At 40.0% G+C, this 22,377-nt stretch overlaps 1 protein-coding gene across 1 annotated transcript in view; it reads right to left on the minus strand.

The window, feature by feature from the left end:
* Positions 1-22,377, minus strand: part of whrna (whirlin a) — a gene marked incomplete at both ends in the record, with an annotated part of 218,267 nt that overhangs the window by 79,638 nt on the left and 116,252 nt on the right. The window contains 2 exons of the mRNA XM_080047319.1: positions 16,036-16,161; positions 20,835-21,053. Of these exons, the coding sequence (XP_079903445.1) occupies positions 16,036-16,161; positions 20,835-21,053 (345 nt within the window). The remainder of the gene's footprint in view (positions 1-16,035; positions 16,162-20,834; positions 21,054-22,377) is intronic.

Consider the following 22,377-nt stretch of genomic DNA (forward strand, 5'->3'; position numbering starts at 1 on the left):
TTCTGGAACGAATATTCGAATATTCGCTCGGAAAAACCAACGAATATTCGAAGCCTGAAAAATGGTATTCGGGCACTGGTAATGTAATAAATGTTTTGGACAACAAGTGAACCTATTGCCAAATGTACTTATATAACAAAGCACAGGAGTCCTATATATAATTGGATGCAATTATAAACTCTGAGGTTCTTCCCATGAATAATGTACTTGATAGTATGCAACAGCTAAAAGCTTCCTTTAATCAAAACATACTTACACTTGACCTAAGTGTGAAGAACCACCATTTCTCCATATTTGCTTTTTTGGCCTTCGCCCATGTGGTGAGCTTATCAAATTTATTCACTTGTTTTAAGGAAAATCTGCATAAAAAGACAAATAATTCACTGGATTAAAAACATTGCCTGAATAGGGATTTAATGAGAAAGCAGGGATATGAAATGTCAGGTTTTTGTTCTGATTTCAACCGTATAACCATGTGCATACATTTAAATTATTTAATTAAAACTAAAAGCTCCTTCCATCATGAACATAAAAATATGGGTGTTACCATGGTGCAATACCGGATACAAAAAGGAGGAGAAAACTGAAGCAGAGTAAACATTTTCTCCTTCTGTTTAAGTGGATATTACTATGTGAGATGTAAGTGTGTATTAAAAAACACTTGCATTAATAAAATGCACTCCACAGGGCTTGTTCCATTCGTCTATGTGTCCTTTGTCTGACAGAGCAGTTGCTGGGACTTTGTAGTCCAATCCAGCGCACACGATACAATTTCATTGAATTACAAGTATTTGGCTCAGTGGGGCCATTGATAATGTAGAGAGTGCTCTGTAGCAGCTTCATCACAGAGAAACAGATGGGCTGTATTCCTGCTCGACTCCTAAGCCTTTCTCCAAATGTGGCGGTACATCTAAGTGTGTACAGCAGGTGTGTGTGCGAGTGTGTGTGTTTACACCTGGGAGAATATAAAGGAACAAAACGGTTTACAGAAAGCTCACAGGATACAAATTTTTATCATCAGAACAATAAAGCTTTTATATACTGTGTAAAACTGTCATTGTTTACCATTTTTCCAGTTTAACTAACTATACAGTAGGTGCCCAACCCTCCTCCTTATGACGCATGACTTAATGTGTGAAATTAATTAAATATTATTCAACAAAACATTATCACATGGAAAACTCCTACACTTTTGAAGGTGCCAACAGTTAAAAACAAAGCTCACACTGGAATAGTGAGAAAGAGAGAGAGCGTGCAAACCAGCATGCATGTATGTGAAGAGCAGCAATTGTTATTTACCCCTAAATGGTCCCTGGTGATTTGGGGAAATGAAGAAGCCCAGGTGCCTGTCAACAGGCCAGACTTTGATCAATGGGCCTCTGGGTAGCAATCACACTCTTCTGTTGTCTGTGTGCGCCGCAGTGGGTGCATTCATATTTGAATCTCATGTTTATTAAAGTGGGTGACAACAGAACTGTGTTCTCTTTTCTTCCAGCACAACGGGGACTCTCCACTGGTGTGGGCACACGGTCATACGTACCCATACATCTGTCATAAGTAGAAATAAATGGCTTGCTTTCAAAGTGCTCTCCAGCTGTGCCTCCAGAAATAGTCTAATGTGGGGGAGCCCATTTCCACTTCACACAGAAGGCAAACAGAAGCAGACTTTCTACTGTATGTGTGTACCTGCTGCCTGGATGCACTAAAGCATGGGGCATTGATATTTTCTAAAGGCGTTGTGGGGCTCAGCATGTTTCTTATGGATTCAATGTCAACTTTATGAACCGTTTATTACAAAGGACCAATGCAAGCACAAGGACGCAAATGCCTGTCCAGTTGTTTTAAATGAATTTTAGCTAATGTCAGCTTGTTGCTATTGCCTGTCATTGGAGCCTGTGGGGGCAACTACACTTGGTGGTTGGTGCTCAGCAGTGTTTGTTGTCCACTTCACCAAGGACTCAATTAGCATTCTTTATTCTTAGCAGGCTGCCAGGTTAATGCCGTGTATGCATTTAGCTATGACAGTTAATGTGGAATGAAAGTTATTATATGCTATATACTTTATATTCCTGTCTGATTAGTATCCAACATTAATAATATATTTAATCGTATCTATATAAGTTCTCTTTATGCATTTTTATCTTCCTCTGTACATAATGGACAATGGATCTGCATGACTCAATGAATTTATTCCTCCTTTGTGAAAAGTGAAAAGTGAAACGTGAAGCAAATGACTAAGTGCAATGTGACTGATCAAAGGACCATGGCCTGCTTCATTTGACATTCAATACATTCATAATTGATACAGTTTGTTTGTTGTTCCAGCCGTACCTACTCTAAACTTCAATAAAACTAACAAATAAAAAATGTATGAAAGCTAATAGTTAAACTGTGAATCTTTGCACTGTGTGTATTACACTGATGCTACTGTTTGTTCTTGTGGATTTAAATATTCCAGTCCATCTGTTAAATCCATAGATAGTATATAATATGGATGTAGCATCCGGGCTGACCTCAGTTATTCACACGTCATCCAATAATCCTGGTTTATGTGCGTCGCCATCTTGTGAGATTGTTACTCCGCCTCACTTCTCTTGCCGAAAAAGGGAATCGACGTCACGTCGGTGGGGAGGGAGATACGCCCATCGAGCTGACATATATCTCCGAGGCAAAGTGAGGGACAACGGGCGGAGAGCTGTCACTCAAGAGATCACGGCAATACATTTTAACCTCCAAAAAGAATAAAAACTAGCCTGCTAGAAAAAAATCCCCCCCCCCCCCTCCCCCCCCCCTTAGTGTTGTCATGGAGATATGACCTAAACATACAGACTAGAATGGTTTTTTGGACCAGGCTGTAAATATGTTTAATAAGACTGTGAAAACGACTTCCGGCTTAGCGATCAATGGAGTAAGACGTGACTTTGGAAGCTCCTGCAACATTCGCTAAATTATTTACTTTTGGCACATTTTTATTATTTTTTTTGGTGTGAATTTATTTCCCAACACATTACTTTAGACTTATTGCCTTCAAAATGCCTCCTAAACCGAAACCCGGGAGCAATTTACCTCCTCAACTACAACGGCCTGCCGCGAATACGGCATCCCCGCCACACAGTGGCCATGCACGCCCGGACAGAGGCGCTAGCCCCCCGGCAGATATTGCTACCTCCGGTTTTAAGGACGAGCTGCTCCGCTCCCTACGCAGCGAGATGGCTGCTATTTTCAAGACTGAGCTTAATACGGCTCTGGGCGAGAATTTATCTTCTATCAAGACGGAGCTGCAGGCAGTAAAGTTGGAGTTATCTCAAAGTATAACCAACATCCAGTCCGAGGTGAACACTCTAAAGTGCACCGTAGGCGAGATGGAAACTTCCCTCTCCACTTGCACCGACGACGTTGCCGAACTCCAGGCTAAAGTGGACAATATGGCGGCCGAACTCGCAAGGTTGGATAATAAATGTGAGGATCTTGAGGCTAGATCACGGCGCAATAATATAAGAATCCTGGGGATTCCCGAGGGTTCGGCCAACTCCTCCACTACAACGGCCGTCTCTACTCTGCTCAAGGAGGCATTTAAACTTGACAAAGAGCCCCTCCTCGACCGCTCTCATCGCACTCTTCAACCGAAGCCAGGACCCGGAGACCGCCCTCGCCCTATCATCGCTCGTCTGCATTATCACACGGACTGTGTCGACATCCTGAGGCGCGCCAGAGCCGAACAGCGGATCAAGATTGGTGATATGGTCATTTCTGTCTTCCCTGACCACACAGCGAAAACGGCCCGAGCTCGAGCCGCTTTTAATGACGTCCGTCGCCAGCTCCGCGAGATACCAGGGATTCGTTTTGGACTGTTCTACCCGGCGCGCCTCCGTATTACGCACAACGGTGCCGAGAGGGAATTCACATCGCCAGAAAAGGCCAAGGCGTTCATCTCAACATTGAGCAAGTAAGAGGACTGTCAAAAGAGTAATAATGTTGATGTTGCAGTAAACCTATTAATGGACACTCGCTAATTATTTGATCTTCACACCAAGTTATATGACGTTTAAGTGGACCTGTTTATATGTGCCCTAATGTTCATCACTGACAAGTTTGCAGGAGCCCAAGCTTAACTATTCTGCTCCTGTTAGTTCAAAGCTGTAAGTATGTTTCTTACTGATTCGACTCTCTGTGAGTCAGCACTGGGTTCTCCATCGTTTGGGGATGGGGTCGTTGTAAGTGCTTTGGGGTGGGAGGGAGGGAGGGAGGGGGGGCGGACTGTGTTTGCTATTTTGGCTGTTATGTCCACCTTGTGTTTACTTTTTTTTTTTTTTTTTGTCATGCCTTTTTCTCTTTTTTTTTCCCCCTTTTTTTTCTCCTTTTTTTTTGGGGTGGGTGTGGGGCTCCATGCTCATTGTCTTTCTTTATCTTAACTAATGACTGCTAATATTAGTAATTCGGGAATCCCTCAATTCGGTTCCTCAGTGAGGTTTGTGAGCTGGAATATTAAAGGTATGGGGAGCCCCATTAAGAGGTCGAGAGTATTTGCTCATTTGAAACGTCTTAAACCTGATTTAGTGTTTCTACAGGAGACTCATATGCGTACTAAGGACCAGGTCAGACTAAAATGCCCCTGGGTTTCTGAGGTATATCATTCAAATTTCAACTCTAAAGCCAGAGGGGTTGCCATTTTAATTAGTAATAAAATTAAATTTTCAGCTTCCAAAACTATTTCTGATACGAATGGCAGATATTTAATCATCTCAGGTACACTGTCTCATGTTCCCATTTTATTGGTAAATATATATGCCCCCAATTTTGATGACCCACACTTTATGAATAAGTTATTTGAGCGCCTCCCTTCGTTGAACAACACCCTGCTTATATTTGGTGGCGACATGAACTGTGTAATTGACCCCAAACTTGACCGCTCTAGTCCTCGCTCCCTGACCCCATCGTCAATGTCAAAGGCAATTTCTGACTTTATGTCAAAAAATGGTTGCATTGATCCTTGGAGATTCATTAACCCCCATTTAAAAGAATACTCCTTTTTTTCACCAATGCATCAGTCCTTTTCTCGAATAGATTATTATTTTATTGATGCCAAACTGATTTCTAAAGTGAAAGCTGCTGAATATCATCCTATTGTTATTTCTGACCATGCCCCTCTCTCTCTGGATATTCAGCTCTCCCCTCAACCGAAGTACTCTGGTTTATGGAGGTTCAATACTTTACTTTTGTCAGACCAAAAATTCAATAAGTTAATTGCGACCACAATTGATGATTTTATTGCGACCAATCAGAACGAGTTAGAACCTATCTCTTCGTCATTGTTGTGGGAATCACTAAAAGCGGTCTTGCGGGGCCAAATTATTTCCTATTCTGCACATTTGAACAAAACCCGTAAAAATAAACTTCAAGAACTCTCCACTAATATTGGCAATTTAGATCATCAACTTGCTGCCGGCCCCTGTCCTAATTTGCTCAAACGTCGTGTAGACTTACAGACTGAATTTGATCTGATCACGACCACTGATGCGGAGCGTTTGCTTTTGCGCTCACGCTCTACATATTATGAACATGGGGATAAGGCAGGTCGACTCCTAGCTCACCAGCTACGCCGCCAGGGAGCCTCACGTGTAATCGCTCAGATAAAAGATTCATCTGGCAATTTACATACTGACCCTACTTCCATTAACTCAGTTTTTTCATCTTTCTATTCTTCCCTATATAAGTCGGAGTCATCATCTGACCCCACCGAAACTAATTCTTTCTTAGACAGTCTAAATTTCCCTGTAATAAATCCAGACGTTGCCAAACAACTGGACTCACCACTCACGGTAGAGGAAATCACTTGCGCTATGAAAACCATGCAAAATAATAAAGCTCCTGGCCCTGACGGATACCCAGTTGAATTTTTTAAACGATTTCAGCATAAACTGGCCCCCTTGTTGCATTCTGTTTACATTGAATCCTTACAGAATGGCTCTCTGCCTCCCACTTTGAGGCAAGCCTCAATAAGTCTGCTTCTAAAGAAAGACAAAGACCCTAAGCTCTGCAGCTCATATAGACCCCTCTCGTTAATAAATGTGGATGCTAAGATCCTTGCTAAGGCTCTGGCCCGTCGCTTGGAAAACATTCTTCCCACTATCGTCTCAGAGGAACAAACTGGATTCATAAAAGGACGCCAGCTGTTCTATAATGTACGCACCCTCTTAAATATTATTTATTCTAAAAGCACCACAACAGTTCCTGAACTAGTTATTTCTGTTGACGCCGAAAAAGCTTTCGACAGGGTCGAATGGGACTACTTGTTGGCTGTTTTGAACAAATTTGGCATGGGCACTATATTCAATTCGTGGATACACCTGCTTTATACAGCTCCACAAGCCAGCGTCACTACAAATGGCATTCAATCCAGCTTTTTTACTCTATCTCGTGGCACTCGGCAGGGATGTCCCTTATCCCCTTTATTATTTGCCCTAGCAATAGAACCCCTGTCTATCTATCTCAGGTCCTCTCCCATTTTCACCGGTGTATCAAGGTCAGACATGGTATTTAAGCTTTCTCTTTACGCTGATGACCTATTACTGTATGTCTCGGACCCAATTCGGTCTATACCAGCCATCTTATCCTTCCTAAAGACATTTGGTTCATTTTCAGGGTATAAAGTGAATATTTCTAAGACTGAATGCTATCCTATTAATGCTTCTGCACTACAACTTAATCAGGCCAATATTCCTTTTAAGTTTAGCCCATCTGGCTTCAAGTATCTAGGGATCAATGTAACAAGAACATTAAAGCTACTTTTTTCTTCCAACTTTTCCCCCCTTCTGTCCAAAATCAAATCTGACCTTCAAAGATGGAGAAGTTTACCCTTGTCTTTGATTGGAAGAATTAATACAGTGAAAATGAACATTCTACCAAAATTTTTGTTTTTGTTTCACTGTCTTCCCCTATTTTTGCCTAAAACTTTTTTTAAAACCATTGATCAAATTATTTCAGGCTTCTTGTGGTGTGGAAAGGTTCCCAGAGTCCGTAAATCATTATTGGAGAGATGCAAATTTAATGGTGGTTTATCTCTCCCTAATTTTCAACTGTATTACTGGGCGGCACACATCCACAAAATTACATTTTGGTTTAATTCAAGTGATCCACCATGGTGTAAGTTGGAGGCTCACTCTTGTTTTTTGTCTTCTCTATTGGCTCTACTTACCTCCTCTATCCCAACCAGCCCCTCTGGCTTCACAAACAACCAAGTAGTGAGTTCCACACTCAAGATCTGGTACCAATTCAGGAGACAGTTTAAATTTACTTCAGCTTCAACTTCAGCTCCCTTACTAAAGAATCACCTATTCAAACCCGCACTTACAGACTCCACCTTTTCTGTATGGCACGGTAAAGGCCTGATATTTTTTAAAGACCTGTATAGAGACGGTATTTTCCGTAGCTTTACAGACCTGTCTTGTGTATATCAGCTCCCTCCCTCTCATTTATTTCGCTATTTTCAAATCAGACACTGTGTCAAATCGCTGTTTCCAAACTTCCCCTCCTCACCTACGGTTCAGTTGTGGGAAGAGTTTCTCTGTTCCAGCCCCTTTCAAAAATCTCTTATTTCTAAAACGTATAACAAACTCCTGTCCTATGACAGCTTACCATCCACTAAGGTCAAGACGGCCTGGGAGCAGGAACTGGGGCTGAACTTAGAGGATAGCTACTGGGAGTTAGCTCTTGACAAAATTCACAAAAGCTCAACTTGCGCTCGTTTGACACTCATACAGTTCAAAGTGATATTTAGAGTCCATTTTTCCAAAGCTCGACTGTCACAAATTTATCCCAGTGTCATCGATAGCTGCGACAGATGTCATTCTTCATCATGTAATTTAACCCATATGTTTTATTCTTGCCCTCTACTATCTCGCTTCTGGCAGAACTACTTTGATACAATGTCAAAAATACTTTTGAGGACAATAATTGTCTCTCCTCATATTGCTATATTTGGGATTCCTGTTGATTACAAACGTTATACTTCCAAGCACTTAGACATTTTAGCTTTCACCTCTTTACTGGCGAGACGGCAGCTTCTCCTTAACTGGAAGTCAACTAAAGCTCTCGATGGCTCAGTGATGTCATGTCTTTCCTCAAGTTAGAGAAGATTAAATATTCACTGCGAGGTAACACAGACAAGTTCTACAACAAGTGGCAATCCTTCTTAACGTTTTTCAACTCGCTTTCTTCTATGCCTCCTGATTAGGGCTGCGACTAACGATTGTTTTGATGATCGATTGATGTGCCGATTGTTTTCTCGATTAATCGATTGTTGATCTATTGGTGTTTTGGTCCGTAAAATGTCAGAGAATGGTGAAGGGTGTTGATAAATTTTCCTGAGCCCATGTTGACGTCCTCAAATGTGTTGTTGTGTCCAAAACACATAGATGTTTCAGTTTACTGTCATAATAGGATTAAAGAAACCAGAAAATATTCACATTTGAGAAGCTGAAATCAGAGAATTTGGAAATGTTTTATTAAAAAAATGACCTGAAACGATTGAGTAATTAATTAATTAATCGTTGCAGATCTACTCCTGACTGTTAGGTCCCACCCCACCCCCCCCCTTTTTTTTTTTTTTTTTTTTTTTTTTAATTTAATTTAATTTTATTTTATTTTTGTGTGCTAATTGTTTTATTTGTACATGTTATTGTATTTTAAATATTATTATTATTATTATGATGATGATGTTTATTACAGTTTGATAATCCCTTCCTGTAATGTTTGTGAAAAAAGAAAAATCAGAAATATGGCATTTGTTTTGACTCGTCAAGTTTACATGTCTATGTATGCACTGTGCCATATTTTCAATAAAAATATTGAAAAAAAAAAAAATAAGACTGTGAAAACGGCCTGTTTAACAAGTGAGTCAAAGAAAAATTGCTCAGTCTTGGTTCCACCCCCAGTGGCCACCAGAAGGTACTACAATGTGTGTCACTTCCTTATTGGATGCTGGTAAAAATCGCTGTGGTTGGGACTTGGTTAAATCTTTTTTTTTTTTTTTTTTTTGCACATTCAAGCTTTATTTGATAGGACAGAGTTGAAATGGGGAGACAGAGAGAGAAGGGGGATGACCTGCAGTAAAGGTCCACGGGTCGGATTCAAACCCGTGACCACTGCAAAGAGGCCTGAGCCAATATGGTACACGCTAAAAACGTTAAATCCTGTTTTGACGTTTACCTTGTTAATTTTATTTTGTCATTTAAAATAACATACAAATATCGTACACGTCCAAATAAAATAGAAACAAAATGTTGCATGCGTTCATAAAACCAGCTATAAGTGATGTTTTAATGAAAACAATGTGACAGCAGTAACTTGGAGTGAAGAACCAACAGATACGTAAGTATCAACTAAAGCTGCACCAGAGACTTCCTGCTTAGAATTAAACAACATTTTGGGACTAGAATAGATGGTGGAAATAGTGGAGCATTTAACAGCTAAAAAGCCAGACCAAAACAGAGCTAAATAAAGTAAATATATAACTTATATTTATCAAGTGGCCAGAGGCATGACTCAAGGTGAATAATAATGTTCGTGTATCTGCTGACGTGTATAGAACAATTAAATAAGCATCTATTTGGTAACAAATTCGCCACCAACTAAACAATAATCAATTTTATGTTCACAAGTTGTTTGAATTGAAAAATCAATTATTGCAGGCTAGACTGAAAGGTAAATAGCTTAAGGTTAAGTTTGTGAGAGAAGATGGCATGTAGAGTTGAATCTAATCTGTTTCTGAGCTGTTCATTCATTTTTAGTTCGCATTACCAACTCCCCCCAATTGGTGGGGGCTCAGAAATGGGGCTCTGGTAAATGATAAATATCCTCTTTGAAAAGAGTTTGAGAATCCCTCAATAGAAATTATCATATACCAGTCCCTCAATAGCATTTATGGAGAAATGCTACATAAAAAAAACACTTTTATGGCATTTCTGCTTTATGAGACGAGAAGAGATGGGCAAGAGAAAGCAAAAAAAGCATGCCGGTGAATATCAGACCAGTTACTGCAGAGCCACCAGGACAGCCCAGAAATTGCGATTTTCAATCTTTTTTTAACCCCTTTTATAATTTCTATGAACTGGAAGTAAAGTGGATCGGACCGGATTTTCTCCTGAACCTTTGAGTGGATTAACATACTAAGGTTTGGAAATGCTTTTTGACTGAGTAAAGGAAAGAGAACAACTCTCTATGAGCTTTGTACTCAGAGCCTTTAGCTTGCCAATGTTCTTTTAATTTTCTCCTAATTCGTTTAGTGCTCTTTCAGCAGGATTGAACTCTCATCAGAGAGGATGGAAAATCACCTCTGTGTAAATTGCAAAAAAATTGCCTTATTCTATATAATGTATGTGTTTGGCACTTTGTTTATTCAAATACAAATAGACTGTGTATATACACTGTTTGTGTGTGTGTGTGTGTGTGTGTGTGTGTGTGTGTGTGTGTGTGTGTGTGTGTGTGTGTGTGTTTGGATTGAATAAAAGAGCTGTGAAGGGGACTACATTCATTTAACTTGCAGACATCAGCTAAATCACCTGAGTTATGAATAAAAAAAAGTTATGTGTACCTAATACACTAAGAAAAAAAGCAATTCAATCGATCTTAAAGGATTTAAATCGTGTCCAATGTCTCCTCTAGGTGCCACCATGTGTTGGCAACAGTAGCCATGACCTTTTTCATCGACTAATTAAATTAAACTGAACTAGGCAGATGTCAACAGAAGGGCACAGGGCCGGGCTGACCTTTCTCCTTTATATTGCAGTGAGTGGGCTGGATTTAAATCGGTGGAGTTTAGTGATGAGAAAAAGTTTGTCCTCGAGTATTCAACACACACACACACAAACACCCTTGTACTTCTATCTTTGTGAGGAAACTCATTGCCACAACACATTCCCTTACCCCTAATCCTAATCAAAACTGAATGCCTAACCCCAACCGCCACACACACCCTAAACCTAAATATAACCTTAGCCTTAAAACCTTGTATTATCACTCAAACAACACAGGCTACATTTTTTTTTTATTATTATTCTTCCGGACAATTACACATAATACATAATTTTCTCATTGCATATTCAAATTACCTCACTATCCAAACATATCCTCACTCCGATAGTTAAAAACATAAACTGGTCCTCATAAAGATACCTGTACAAGTACACACACACACACAAGCATGGTTTTAGCGCTTTAATTTTAGCACTTTTATCAACGTCCCATCACAGCCACATTAATGCAAAATTGAACAACAGAGGCTTTTTAGGAGACAAAGTGATGGTGTGTAACATTCAAACAGCAAAGCTTTAATTTTCTCTAAGATTGGAGGGTGAAAAAGTGACATCTTGATGATTATAGAACCCTGGGCGCGATAATAGCCATCCATCAGTCACAGCGGTGAGATGGAACTCAGTGTTATAGACACAGACAGTGAGGACGGTGTGCTGCAGGAAAATAGCTGAAGCGTAGGCACCGTGGAAAGTGGTGTCTTCTCCTGCTAAGCTCTCGCAGTAAGAGATGTCTTTAGCTCATATAAGAGTTTGTGCCCTGAGGATGTTTGTGACACTATATAGGATGCACAATAAATCCCCTTCAGTTATCACTAAAATGGCACTTGAATTCAGAATCAGCTGCTTGGCTATGCCTATGTGATTGGAAAAGAAACCAAGTGGTTTGTAGTAAAGGTGACATTAAATTGCATTGATTGTTTATTTGGTAAAAATTATATCAAAGTCCTAGCTCACTTTATCTCTTTATGAAAATTATAATTTTTTTCAGTTCAAGTTTAACAAACACAAATGTTCCCCAAAGGTGTTCAACTGGGACTCAAATGTGACCAAATGTCGGCTAAAAACAGGGTTATGAACTCGAAATGACAGCATGAGAGGAAACACTCAAAACAAACACAAACTGGGTAGCAATACAATCGGGGTGGGACAGACCTGCTGACGGAAGAAGGGTATAGCTTTGTTTATGGGCCTTTTTCCCCAGTCACTGAATAATTTACTCACTGATATTTTTCAAAAACAAAATAGCTAAAAGTACTGTATGCTCACTGAATCGCTAAGCAACGCACAATTTGTTTGTCACTTTAAATTAGCAAAACAAAAACCATCCTTACAGTCAACTTTAGTTTCGCCATTACTTCAAATTTTGCAGACACACCTTTATTTCTTCCCTAGCTATTTTTTACAAGGTTCCTGAGATTCAAAATCAAGGTCAGTTGGCCCTCAAGAGTACTAGACTGGGGCGCCCTTAGCTCAGTAGGTAGGCCGTCCCACCCCCCGGGCCGGGCCCATCAGCAGACCCGGGTTCGATTCCCGCCCCCGGTCGTTCTCTGCATGTCACTTCCCTCTCTGTCCCATTTCACCTCTGTCTCTACACAGTCAAATAAAGCATGAAAAATGCCAAAATATATCTTTAAAAAAAAAGAAAAAGAAAAGAGTACTAGACAGACAGCCCTTTAGGAACACAATAATCTAGCTAGAATAGAGAGGTATTTGAAATGGGCTCAAGGGCTCTTTAATGGGACCCTTAGGTGAATGTGAACCCTGAGTCGGTTGCTCCCCCATAAAATCTGCTATTGAATACAACCCAGACATTCACAGAGATGATTTTATTCCTTACTGATGCCAATACACTAAGCATCATAACATAATCAATCAACCTCCACAAAAGACTACCTTAACACATACCAATAAAGCTATATACGCTTAGTGAGGGTGATGCAGAAGTGTCATCTACATTACTTTCTGTTAGCATGCGGTGTTGCATAAGCATTTGTGTCTACATGTGAAAGGATACCCTTTGGAATCAAAATGTGTCACAAGGTCCACAGTCAAGTTTAACAGAAGCTTATGTTGTACATGGCATCAGAGTCTGCACAATCTTACAGTCAGTCCTGGTTTATTTTGTCCAATCTTTTATCCCCTGAAACAAGGCTTTGTTACTGCAGCATCATTCTGAGTTTAAGGAAGATGTTATAGACAACTTTTAACAGGCCTGACCCCACAGGGATCCTTCTGTACATCACGCTGTACACTTTAAGATGATCAAACACTATGAATCACCCCTTCATTACACAGTGTGATGTCCTTTTAGGAGAGGATGTGTCTGATCTGGGAGCAGTGTAGCAGCTTGACTTCCTTCTGTGAGTTGAACCCTGGTCCCATAAGACAGTGAGGCTCATCCTCCAAATGTTAAGTGTTGCCACTTACCAGGCCAAATATAGAAACAGTGCCAAAAAGGCATGAATAAATCAACCTTGACGTCATGTTAATATACCATACATTTTCTAAAAGTGGAGTTTGATTTTAAGCAGCTTAAACAGTTGTTTCTGCTCTCAAGATTTCCCATTATCTATTGGAAAGCAGACCTGTTGAAGTCTATTGGAAGAACTTAATATTGGTTTCATACTTGGTGTGACATGGCTTTAACGTTGCCAGGTTTAACAATAGCAGGCATTTTGTAACAGATTTTTATCTGTTGTGATTCACATCCCCTTAATATTAATTCCAGATTATAATTTTTTCTCCGTTCCTGAAGGGCATTCTTAACAGCATACATGTTTTAATGATCTCGCCTTTGGCACAAAAAAAGACAAAGAAGAACAACGACTGTGCTGCCGATGTCAACAGGGGTGGTTTTATAGAATAATTATCTCCCTGGAGATATGATTTTTATGACCTATTTTTAATGGCTCAACATTTTAAATATCATGACCTGGAGTTAGTATTTGTGTGTCACACCTATCTCCTGCCTATCTGAGTGCCCACACAATACAAACTGCCTGTGTCTGAATGTGTTGTATATTGTGCTCTGGTTCCTTTGAGAATGTGTAGTCAGGTGTCTACTGGAGCATAAATCAACAAAGGCAGGCAGGTGCGATGCGTTCCTAAGACAAAACCCCTGGATGCAAGTTTGAATGCGCTTGATTGCACTGGAAACTCTACTGCCTTGTATTCATCCAAACAACGAAATTCCACCCCTAGTACAAAGCTGCCAGGCACCAAAATCAGAGAATAGGGAGGAAAAAGTAGGGCAAAAAAGAAAAGCTATTTGAGCACTGAAAACTCGCACTGACAGTTTCCAAAACACATTCCTAAAAATCCACATCACAGCACAGCACAAGAGGCAGCGCTAAGTAGTTTTTACATATGAAATAAAGAAAAGAAAGCAGAAACATAAAAAAGAACAGATAGTAAAGCCTTCTGACCCTCTTGTCTTTTCCTTTACAGTCAATAAGTCTTTTTTTGTTGCTAACAATGCACCACATTAAGATGCTATGCTGAGCGTGTGGGCCCACTAATAGCTGTCTGTCTAATTGGCTGAGTGACAGGCTGGAAGTAAAAGGGGGAGAGTGAAAGAATATGGAAGACTAAAGTTGCGTTCCGAATCGCATACTTTCTACTATATAGTATGTAGAAAAAAGATTTAGGATGTCCCGATTCTTGTGGCCAGATTTAGGATGGTTAGAAGTACCCGGATGTCCTACTTCATGCGGCCAAGATTGTTAGTGTTGAAAAGTGCATCCTATTTGGGCGATTCTGACCCACAATCCAGTGCGCACGTGAAGTGACGTAACATCGACGAAGCCTCCATATGAAAACAAACGGGGATGCGACGGATATAAAAGCAAGAGGCAAGATCAAGGCGCAATGTTATGATGAAATAAGAGAGGAAAAGTATGTCCCAATAGTATGCCTACTGTATCCTAACTAGATTCTTTTTATCGTCGGATGTAGTATGTAGAATAGAAAAAAGAAAGAGTATGCGTTTCGGAACGCAACCTAAGAGACAGAAAACACTCTCTCTGATTGTGAGAGCCAATAGGGGACTAATTAATTGATGAAAAATATCTAGTTAAAAACTAGTTAAAACTTACAGCATCCTGGGATGGCTCATATGATTGTAAAACTGATGACTTCTGTTGGCTTTTCTATAATAACTGTGTTGTTGTGTCACTGTGATTAAATCAATAAAGAATTCCTTTAAGGAAAATGTTGCCACTGGTCAGAGATGCCAAAATCAAACACTTGATATGAAGAGCACATCTGATCCAACCAGGGATCCAGGGTGTCCCACCCGTAACAGGGATCTAATCATACACAGCCCCAGCTCTGACACGTTCTGATCTGCACTAACCCTGTGTTCTGTCATCATTGTAAGGACAGCAGGTGAAAAGAATGACTTCCTTCCCAGGATTTAATGCTTTTGTAAAATAAAAGGGAAACAAAATATTATATGGACCACCTTAGGTGTGATGCAGCTGCTATAGTAAAAGCTTCCATCTCATTATCGGTTGTTACTGAGCCGAGTTGACACAATTAGTTGATTAATTGGAAAGTTAATCAACAGAACATTTATTTACAACCATTTCGATAATCAAAAGCAAAAATGCCGGAAGTTGCTGGCTACAGCTTCTGAGCTTGTTCCAAAAGTGATATTTCCTCTTTTATTTGGAGATGCAATCTTGGACTCAGTGGAAACTGTGGATATATTTCTCTTTTTGTGTGTTAATTGTATAGAAAGTTTAATCAGTTGATCTATAAAGTAATTTGTAGATTATTCAGTACTGGACATATTTGTTAGTTCCAGCCCTATAATTGAGTTCTTAGTATGTTACTGTGTGGTTTTTATTATTACACTTGCTAAGGTCTTCAAAGGTTTGGTAGTTTTAGAAGTAGATTCTATACAAAGGTTGCGCAGTGAATTGCTGGGTTTTTGCAGTGGTTGCTGATATGTTGCTACAGTAAGGGGTCGCTTGTGTTTTAGGTTGGTTTGTGGAAGAAAAGTATCTTCAGAAAATAATCATGTATTAATCACTGCTCCACCTTATTATTGAACTTTTCAATATATGTGAATGCACATTTTAAAGTTTGAGCATTAACCAGCTCTGAGGATTTGTCAAAGACATACAGGGACTGTATATGTGTTTGTGCATTTTTTCTTTCAGTACAAAATGAAAAAATGCACAAAGTTAGACACAGAGTGGAAGATAGACAAAAGTGTTACCTTGAGTCCTCCACACTCTGCTGCTGAGCCATGGTCCACTCCAGTGATGTAAATACCCAACGCATATTCTGCTCCGCCCCGGATCATCAGACCCAGAGAACGGCCGTCATCCAAAACCAAGTTCACCTATTAAAAGACAGACAGATAAACAGGCAGAGAAGGCATAAGCAAGGTTAAAATATCTTAACATTGTGTGAAGCAGAAATGTGTTATTTGTCAGCGTTTTATATAACATTTTGCAGTCTCAATTGTGTCTCTCGACAGGCTGCCAGATTCACCCCTGGTGTCTGGCTGCTCACGCTGAAATGGAGATGTGATACACAATGCAGAGAAGGAATGACAGGCCCACTCTGAGCCGGGATTTGCCTGCAGGAAATAAAGAGTTTCAGGAGCTGCTTAGATGTGGTGACTCAGAGCACAGGCTGAATCTGTTTTGAATTGATGAGTGACATTTGAATTGGTCCATCGGTTTGTTTACAAGGCTCATTCATGTCACTCCACTTGATAAGCAGAGCAGACAACATCCGACACAGTTTGAATTCTAATAATCCACAAACCGGAAATATTACATCTGACAGAGTTTGAATTCTAATAATACACCATCCAGAATTATTACAAGATTGACTACTAGATACAACTGCTATAGCATCCAAATAAACATCCTGCTGCAGTCACCTATGGATACCTACAGAGAGTGCATGACGGAGCCAAAATGAGACCAGTTTCTGCTTTTGTAAAGATTCCCTCCAGACCTCCTGGATATACAGTAAGTGTGGATTGCTCTATTCAGGGCAACTCACTACTATTAAGAAAAAATGTTCATCGTCTCCAACAATCAAAAAGTCCACTTCTTTTTTTTAAGGCCAATAGTTATGTCTGTGTTGTGAATGAAACCATCTCTGGAAATTGATCACTTGAATCCTAAATTTCAACCAATTTCTTGAGATGTTATAGTTTATGATCTTACATCCAAAAGAAAGCTGGAGGAGCAGAGTAAACACTGCAGGATTTCACTGGTTTGAAACGAGTTGTCATGGATTCCATCCAACAGGTCTCTCTATCATTCACATTCAAAATGTTTCCCCTTCTCTCACAGCTTTGGGTTGAGCGTTCAGAGGCTGTGCTTCCAAAGATGGCAACAGAACCTTTATACTGTTAATACACTCACTGAGAGTGAGTCTGACGAGAGGAACTGCAATTGGCAAGTAAAAATAAGGGGATAAGGCGGCATCTATTAGGCTGATTATATCCAGTCAACACACAGCTATCTTTCGCCAAGATGTACAACTGATTGTGACAGATACTAAAATCCAGCCTCTACACCTACACATCTACAGGATATACTCTGATTTTACATGACCAATTTACTTTTTTATATTTTACATGGGATTATTTGATATAATCATACTAGTTTTACCAAGGGTCCTCCTGCTTCTGATAATGAAATATCACAGCCATTCAGCTTCTCCTCCATGCTCTGAGTCAGTTTGATAAAAGGTTATTTTGTCTGATAAAATTGCTTTATTCCAACCCCGCTGGCAGTGATTCAGGTAGGTATAATCTGCTTTGCTTTGTTTGGTGCCACCTCATCAAGGCTGTCCCTTAACTCTGCAGCTATTTGTTTTGGCCCTTGAGCCTCAGTTGATTCAATGATCTTTCAAAGTGCGAGCCAACATTTCATGCTGATGTTATTTCAGCATTTACTTAACCAACCATTTTTGGAATGAATTTCAGGTTCACTCAGAATTTAAAACATATAGACTTCTCTGCAACATTATTGGGCTGACTAATGCTACAGAGACGTCTCTCCTAAAACTCCTTAAAATGAATGTTCTGATTGCCATCTCCATAAAGTAACACACTTACTATGCATATGTAACTCATACAACCACACTTCAAAAATACTGAACTATCCCTTTAATGGAATTAACAGGCAATCATGCCTACTCAACCTTAACAGCCCATGCAAAAATGAAAATTACCCAGGCTTAGCTTGAAAACTTTGCATTTCCTCCATCTTTCACATATGTCCACTTGGATGAAGACAAGTCAGCATTTTCAAAGTATATGCACTTGGGGAAATAAAGGAAATCACAATTAAGTTTACACTTAATGAGATTCAGTGGTGCCAAACTTTAAATTGTACATCTTGTCACAACAAGTTCCTTAATTACATTGTTTTATCATTATGTAGCCGTCTCTTGCAAAGATTGAAAAGGGGAATTGATTGCACCCTGGCAACTTCAAGACGGTAAATAAGCAAATATATCTGTTAAACTGTCATTTTCATCCTTATTTTTTCCCATTGGTGTAGGTTTGGCATCTGGCAGAGATATCTCACTTTCATTCACTTATGGCGCTGCAGCTCCTCCTTTTTTAATAACAACTTTCTGCTTATTGGAGGTAATCCAGAAACCTTTGGCTCGGCGGGTGTACAGAGGCATTCATGTTCCCTGTGACATTTATGCAGGACATGGAGAATAGTTTTAATTAGCACACTCATCCTTCTTTAATTTGCAGCACACGGCAGCTCTTGGGGCTCAATGTGCTCTCTGGCATGAGATCTTATCATGGAATTAGTCTCTCTCTCTCTCTCTCTCTCTCTCTCTCTCTCTCTCTCTCTGGAGTACAAGTTGACTGTTTGGTAAACAATGGGACCTGAGGCGGCATTCGTAGAGACTTTGGGATAGACATGTGAATTTATTCGAAGAAGGGATTCGAGTAACTTTCCCATGCTCATATCCCGACAGCCAACAGCAAAGCATGTAACCATAGCGACAGGAGGCAGCTGTGGTATCCTTGGACAGGGGTTCTGCTGTGTTTGGCATCCCCAGGGGGATCTGGTGGTGTAGGTATAACAGGTGGAGGTAGTGCTAAATTAGGCTGGTAATGAGAAAGGGGCAAGGGGAGATAAATCTTACTGGGGTTTTTGAACACAGGTTTTCAGAAAGGTGGCATGTTTTTTTTTTTGTAAAACTTTGGGAGTCTTTAGAAACACAGGAGACCTACGCTGCCCGGAAAATAGGCAAGAGCCTAGGCTGGCACCGCCTGCCTATGTTTCAGTTGGCAACAAGTTATTTAACCCTAACTGAATAGCTTCTTATTTCTGAAACAACCATGTCAGAAGACATATGCTGTGGTTTTGGAAAATATTTCACTCTCTTTCAGAGGGGTGAGATTATTGGCCTGCATAAAACAAGGAAAACTACTCAGGTGAAGATGAAACTACTAAAATCAAGTTAAGAACTGTCCAACGCATTATTAAAACCTGGATACGTAGTGGTGAACTGTCATCTTTGAGGAAGAAATGTAGTCGGAAAAAGAATCTTTAATGATTATGATGGAAGATCACTTAAAATAAATAAAATTATTTGGTGGAATCAAAATTTAAAATATCGACAGTAGAGCTCCCGGAACTCTGTTTAATAGTGAAAGTAAAAGCATTTCCACATGCACAATGCAAAAAAAAATCCCTTATGTTCAAATGCTGAAACACATCACACAAGAAGCTGCACCTCTTCTGATCCTAAATGTCAAATCTTTGAAAGCACCGACAGATCAGTAATTGATAATGATTAATTTTTAAGAAGAGTAAAGAAGGTAAAAACAGGCAAACTGTCTACCCAGATACTGGATTAATATTTTCTAAACGGTACCTGCATGGTATTAGGTGCAGCCTGTATTAATGGAGATGAACCAGTAAAGATTAATGCTGGGCTCCGAGCTACTGAAAAATTGAAAGTTGGAGTGTAATACATCTTTTTAACAGGTCTGACAGCTCCTTCCCTGCAGGTCATGAGGTGGTGACAGGGTGGAGTTTGGTGAGTCCGAAAGTCCAATTACTGTTATTGTCTAAGTTTTTAAATATATTTTACCATGTCCATCACCTTTTGTCCATAACCTAGTCTTATGATTTATAATTTACTTTTACACTCCCAGACTCCCATCAAAGTCACATTATTCATAAACGTTGGAGCGAGATGATTACAATACGTGACTTGGTAACGAAACTTAAACTCTTCTACAGCCACTGACGCCGGCTTTTGCAAATATAATTGAAGCATGGCTCTACAAATGCATGATCTATTTATTGACTGAATTATATATTGAGACACTGGGTTTTAGGGATAATTTGATCTTTTAGGTACAACCACCATTTTAACCCATATTAAATTAGTCTAAATGCCAAGATTGATGTTTTCGGAGCGTGTGTTTGAATATTATTGTTCAATTTCAAGCTACTTTGTTCATGGTTATACGGTACCATTCAAAAACACAATGACTGAAGCAAAACTATTTGGGAATCCTTTGCTTTCCTTTCATATCTATATCAAAATACATTGTGATTCCATACACATAAACGTTGTCCTGCAGTTACATAGTTAGAGTGTGGAGATACATGAGATAATTAAGTAAAGAGGAGAGACCAAAGAGCCAGCGCCGCAAAAAGGAGTTGATTTTAATTCACAGTAAAAATTAAACTGTGCTTAACGAGACTGAATGTAAACAAATCCTTGTCTAAACCATGAAATGTTACTTTTTTATTTTTGTTAAAATTGCATATTGGATGCAAATGACAAACAATGTTGAGTTTTTTTTTTTTTTTTTTAATGGGCCATATATTAAAGATTTAAAACTATGAATCACCATAAACAGTTCTGGGGACATGTTATTCTAAATGTAAATAGTTAAGTGGTCTGACAACTGAGGTGTATGGTATACCAAAAAAAAGAGTAGACAATGGAAACAGCTCCATTGTTTCAGCATTCTGTTGTTTTGTTTCCCATGTGAAGCCTCACCTTCTTCTCGTCTCCCTCCTGTAGTAGCTGCATGTTGCTGCGTCGCTGGCTGTCAGTTCTTCTCAGCGTGGCATTCCGGTGCTCAAGCAGGTCAGGGGGAGGCGACACGCTCCGACCCTGAGGGTCAACCCAGGTATAAACATGGTTGGTGACATAACCACCTGGAATCCTCCCGACTGAACGCACGGACAGACTTAGCTTTTTACTGCCCTTCAGCACCTGAGGAGGAGGGAGGAGAAGGAATTCAGTTTCTCAGAACATTCATGAGTGCAAATTCACACTGCAATGACAGCTGCAGAGATTAAAATGAGAGCACTCTAAAATAAAGCTCTCTCTTTCTATCTCTGTCTCTGCCTCTCAGGGCCAGAAAATAAATTTGCTGATCGTCTCTTCAGTCTCCTATAGTTGTGTTTTGATTGATTTTTTCAAGATGATTGCCATAACTGATAGTAATTTCACACATTGTTCTAACAACATTAAGATATTATCGCAAACTACATATGGCACACCCCTACACACACATTTATTTTAATTCTTCTTTTTTTGGAGAGAGAGATGGAACGGGGCATAGAGGGGAATGGCCCAGACCAGATTCGAACCCGTATCTTCTGCGACGTGGACTGAGCCTCATGGGGGTGACACTCTTACCAGTACACCATAAGTGCCCCCCACACACATTTCTAAACATGTAATATATATATACTTAAAATTGCTGTTGGCTGTGCCTCATTGCCTCCTGATAGCTTGCTGTGTGTGCAATCCCTCTGCAGATCAATGTATTCCCATGTGCTCGCTGGTCTGGAGAAATCAGACCGAATTAGGTTTGAGCTCTTAATGATCAACCTTTGTAGCATGGTGCTACCAGACCATCGTACTTAATTTCATTTGTACAGAAGGTCTGGAACTGCTGTAATTGGCAAACATTCACTCAGTTGGAGGCGGGTGTCTGTTGAAGTTTAAAACTATTGGATCTGCTCAGTGCCACTCTGGATTAGCCAACCAATCGCATAACGTTTGGTCGGCTTCTGACGGTGCGTTCCAGTTGTGCAGGGAAGTCGGAAATTTCTGACTTCACTAAATATTGTAGTCTATGGATCTACCGGTACCTGGCAACGGTAACTTGCTAGAGCCTAACGTTTAGTTATTTGGATGAGAAAGGTTGTAAGCGTCCATACTTTCCCGAGCAGATGCACTGGAACACAGACAGGTCGGAACTCGGAACTACCAAGTCGGAAATTTCCGAGTTTTGAGTATAAAGAAACGCAGCATTCAACTGAGCCTGGAGTGCGACTTCGACGTCATCGTTCTCAGCCACTTCCTCTGTTCGCTGATTGGACACTCCCACTAATATGCCCCATCCCCAGACTGACTACTGAAGGGAAAATGAAATTTGGGCGGAAGTAGGTGGGCGGCCGGAGCCAGGCTACAACCTTTGTGCACCACAGAAACAAACAGGGACCTCTTCTTCGATTTCAGGGTAAAAAGGGAAACACAGACACTGTGACTATCAAACAGATATTACTGATATTACTCCAAGACAGTG

This window comes from Ammodytes marinus, assembly GCF_949987685.1.
Source record: "Ammodytes marinus genome assembly, chromosome: 18".
Taxonomy (NCBI): Eukaryota; Metazoa; Chordata; class Actinopteri; order Uranoscopiformes; family Ammodytidae; genus Ammodytes; species Ammodytes marinus.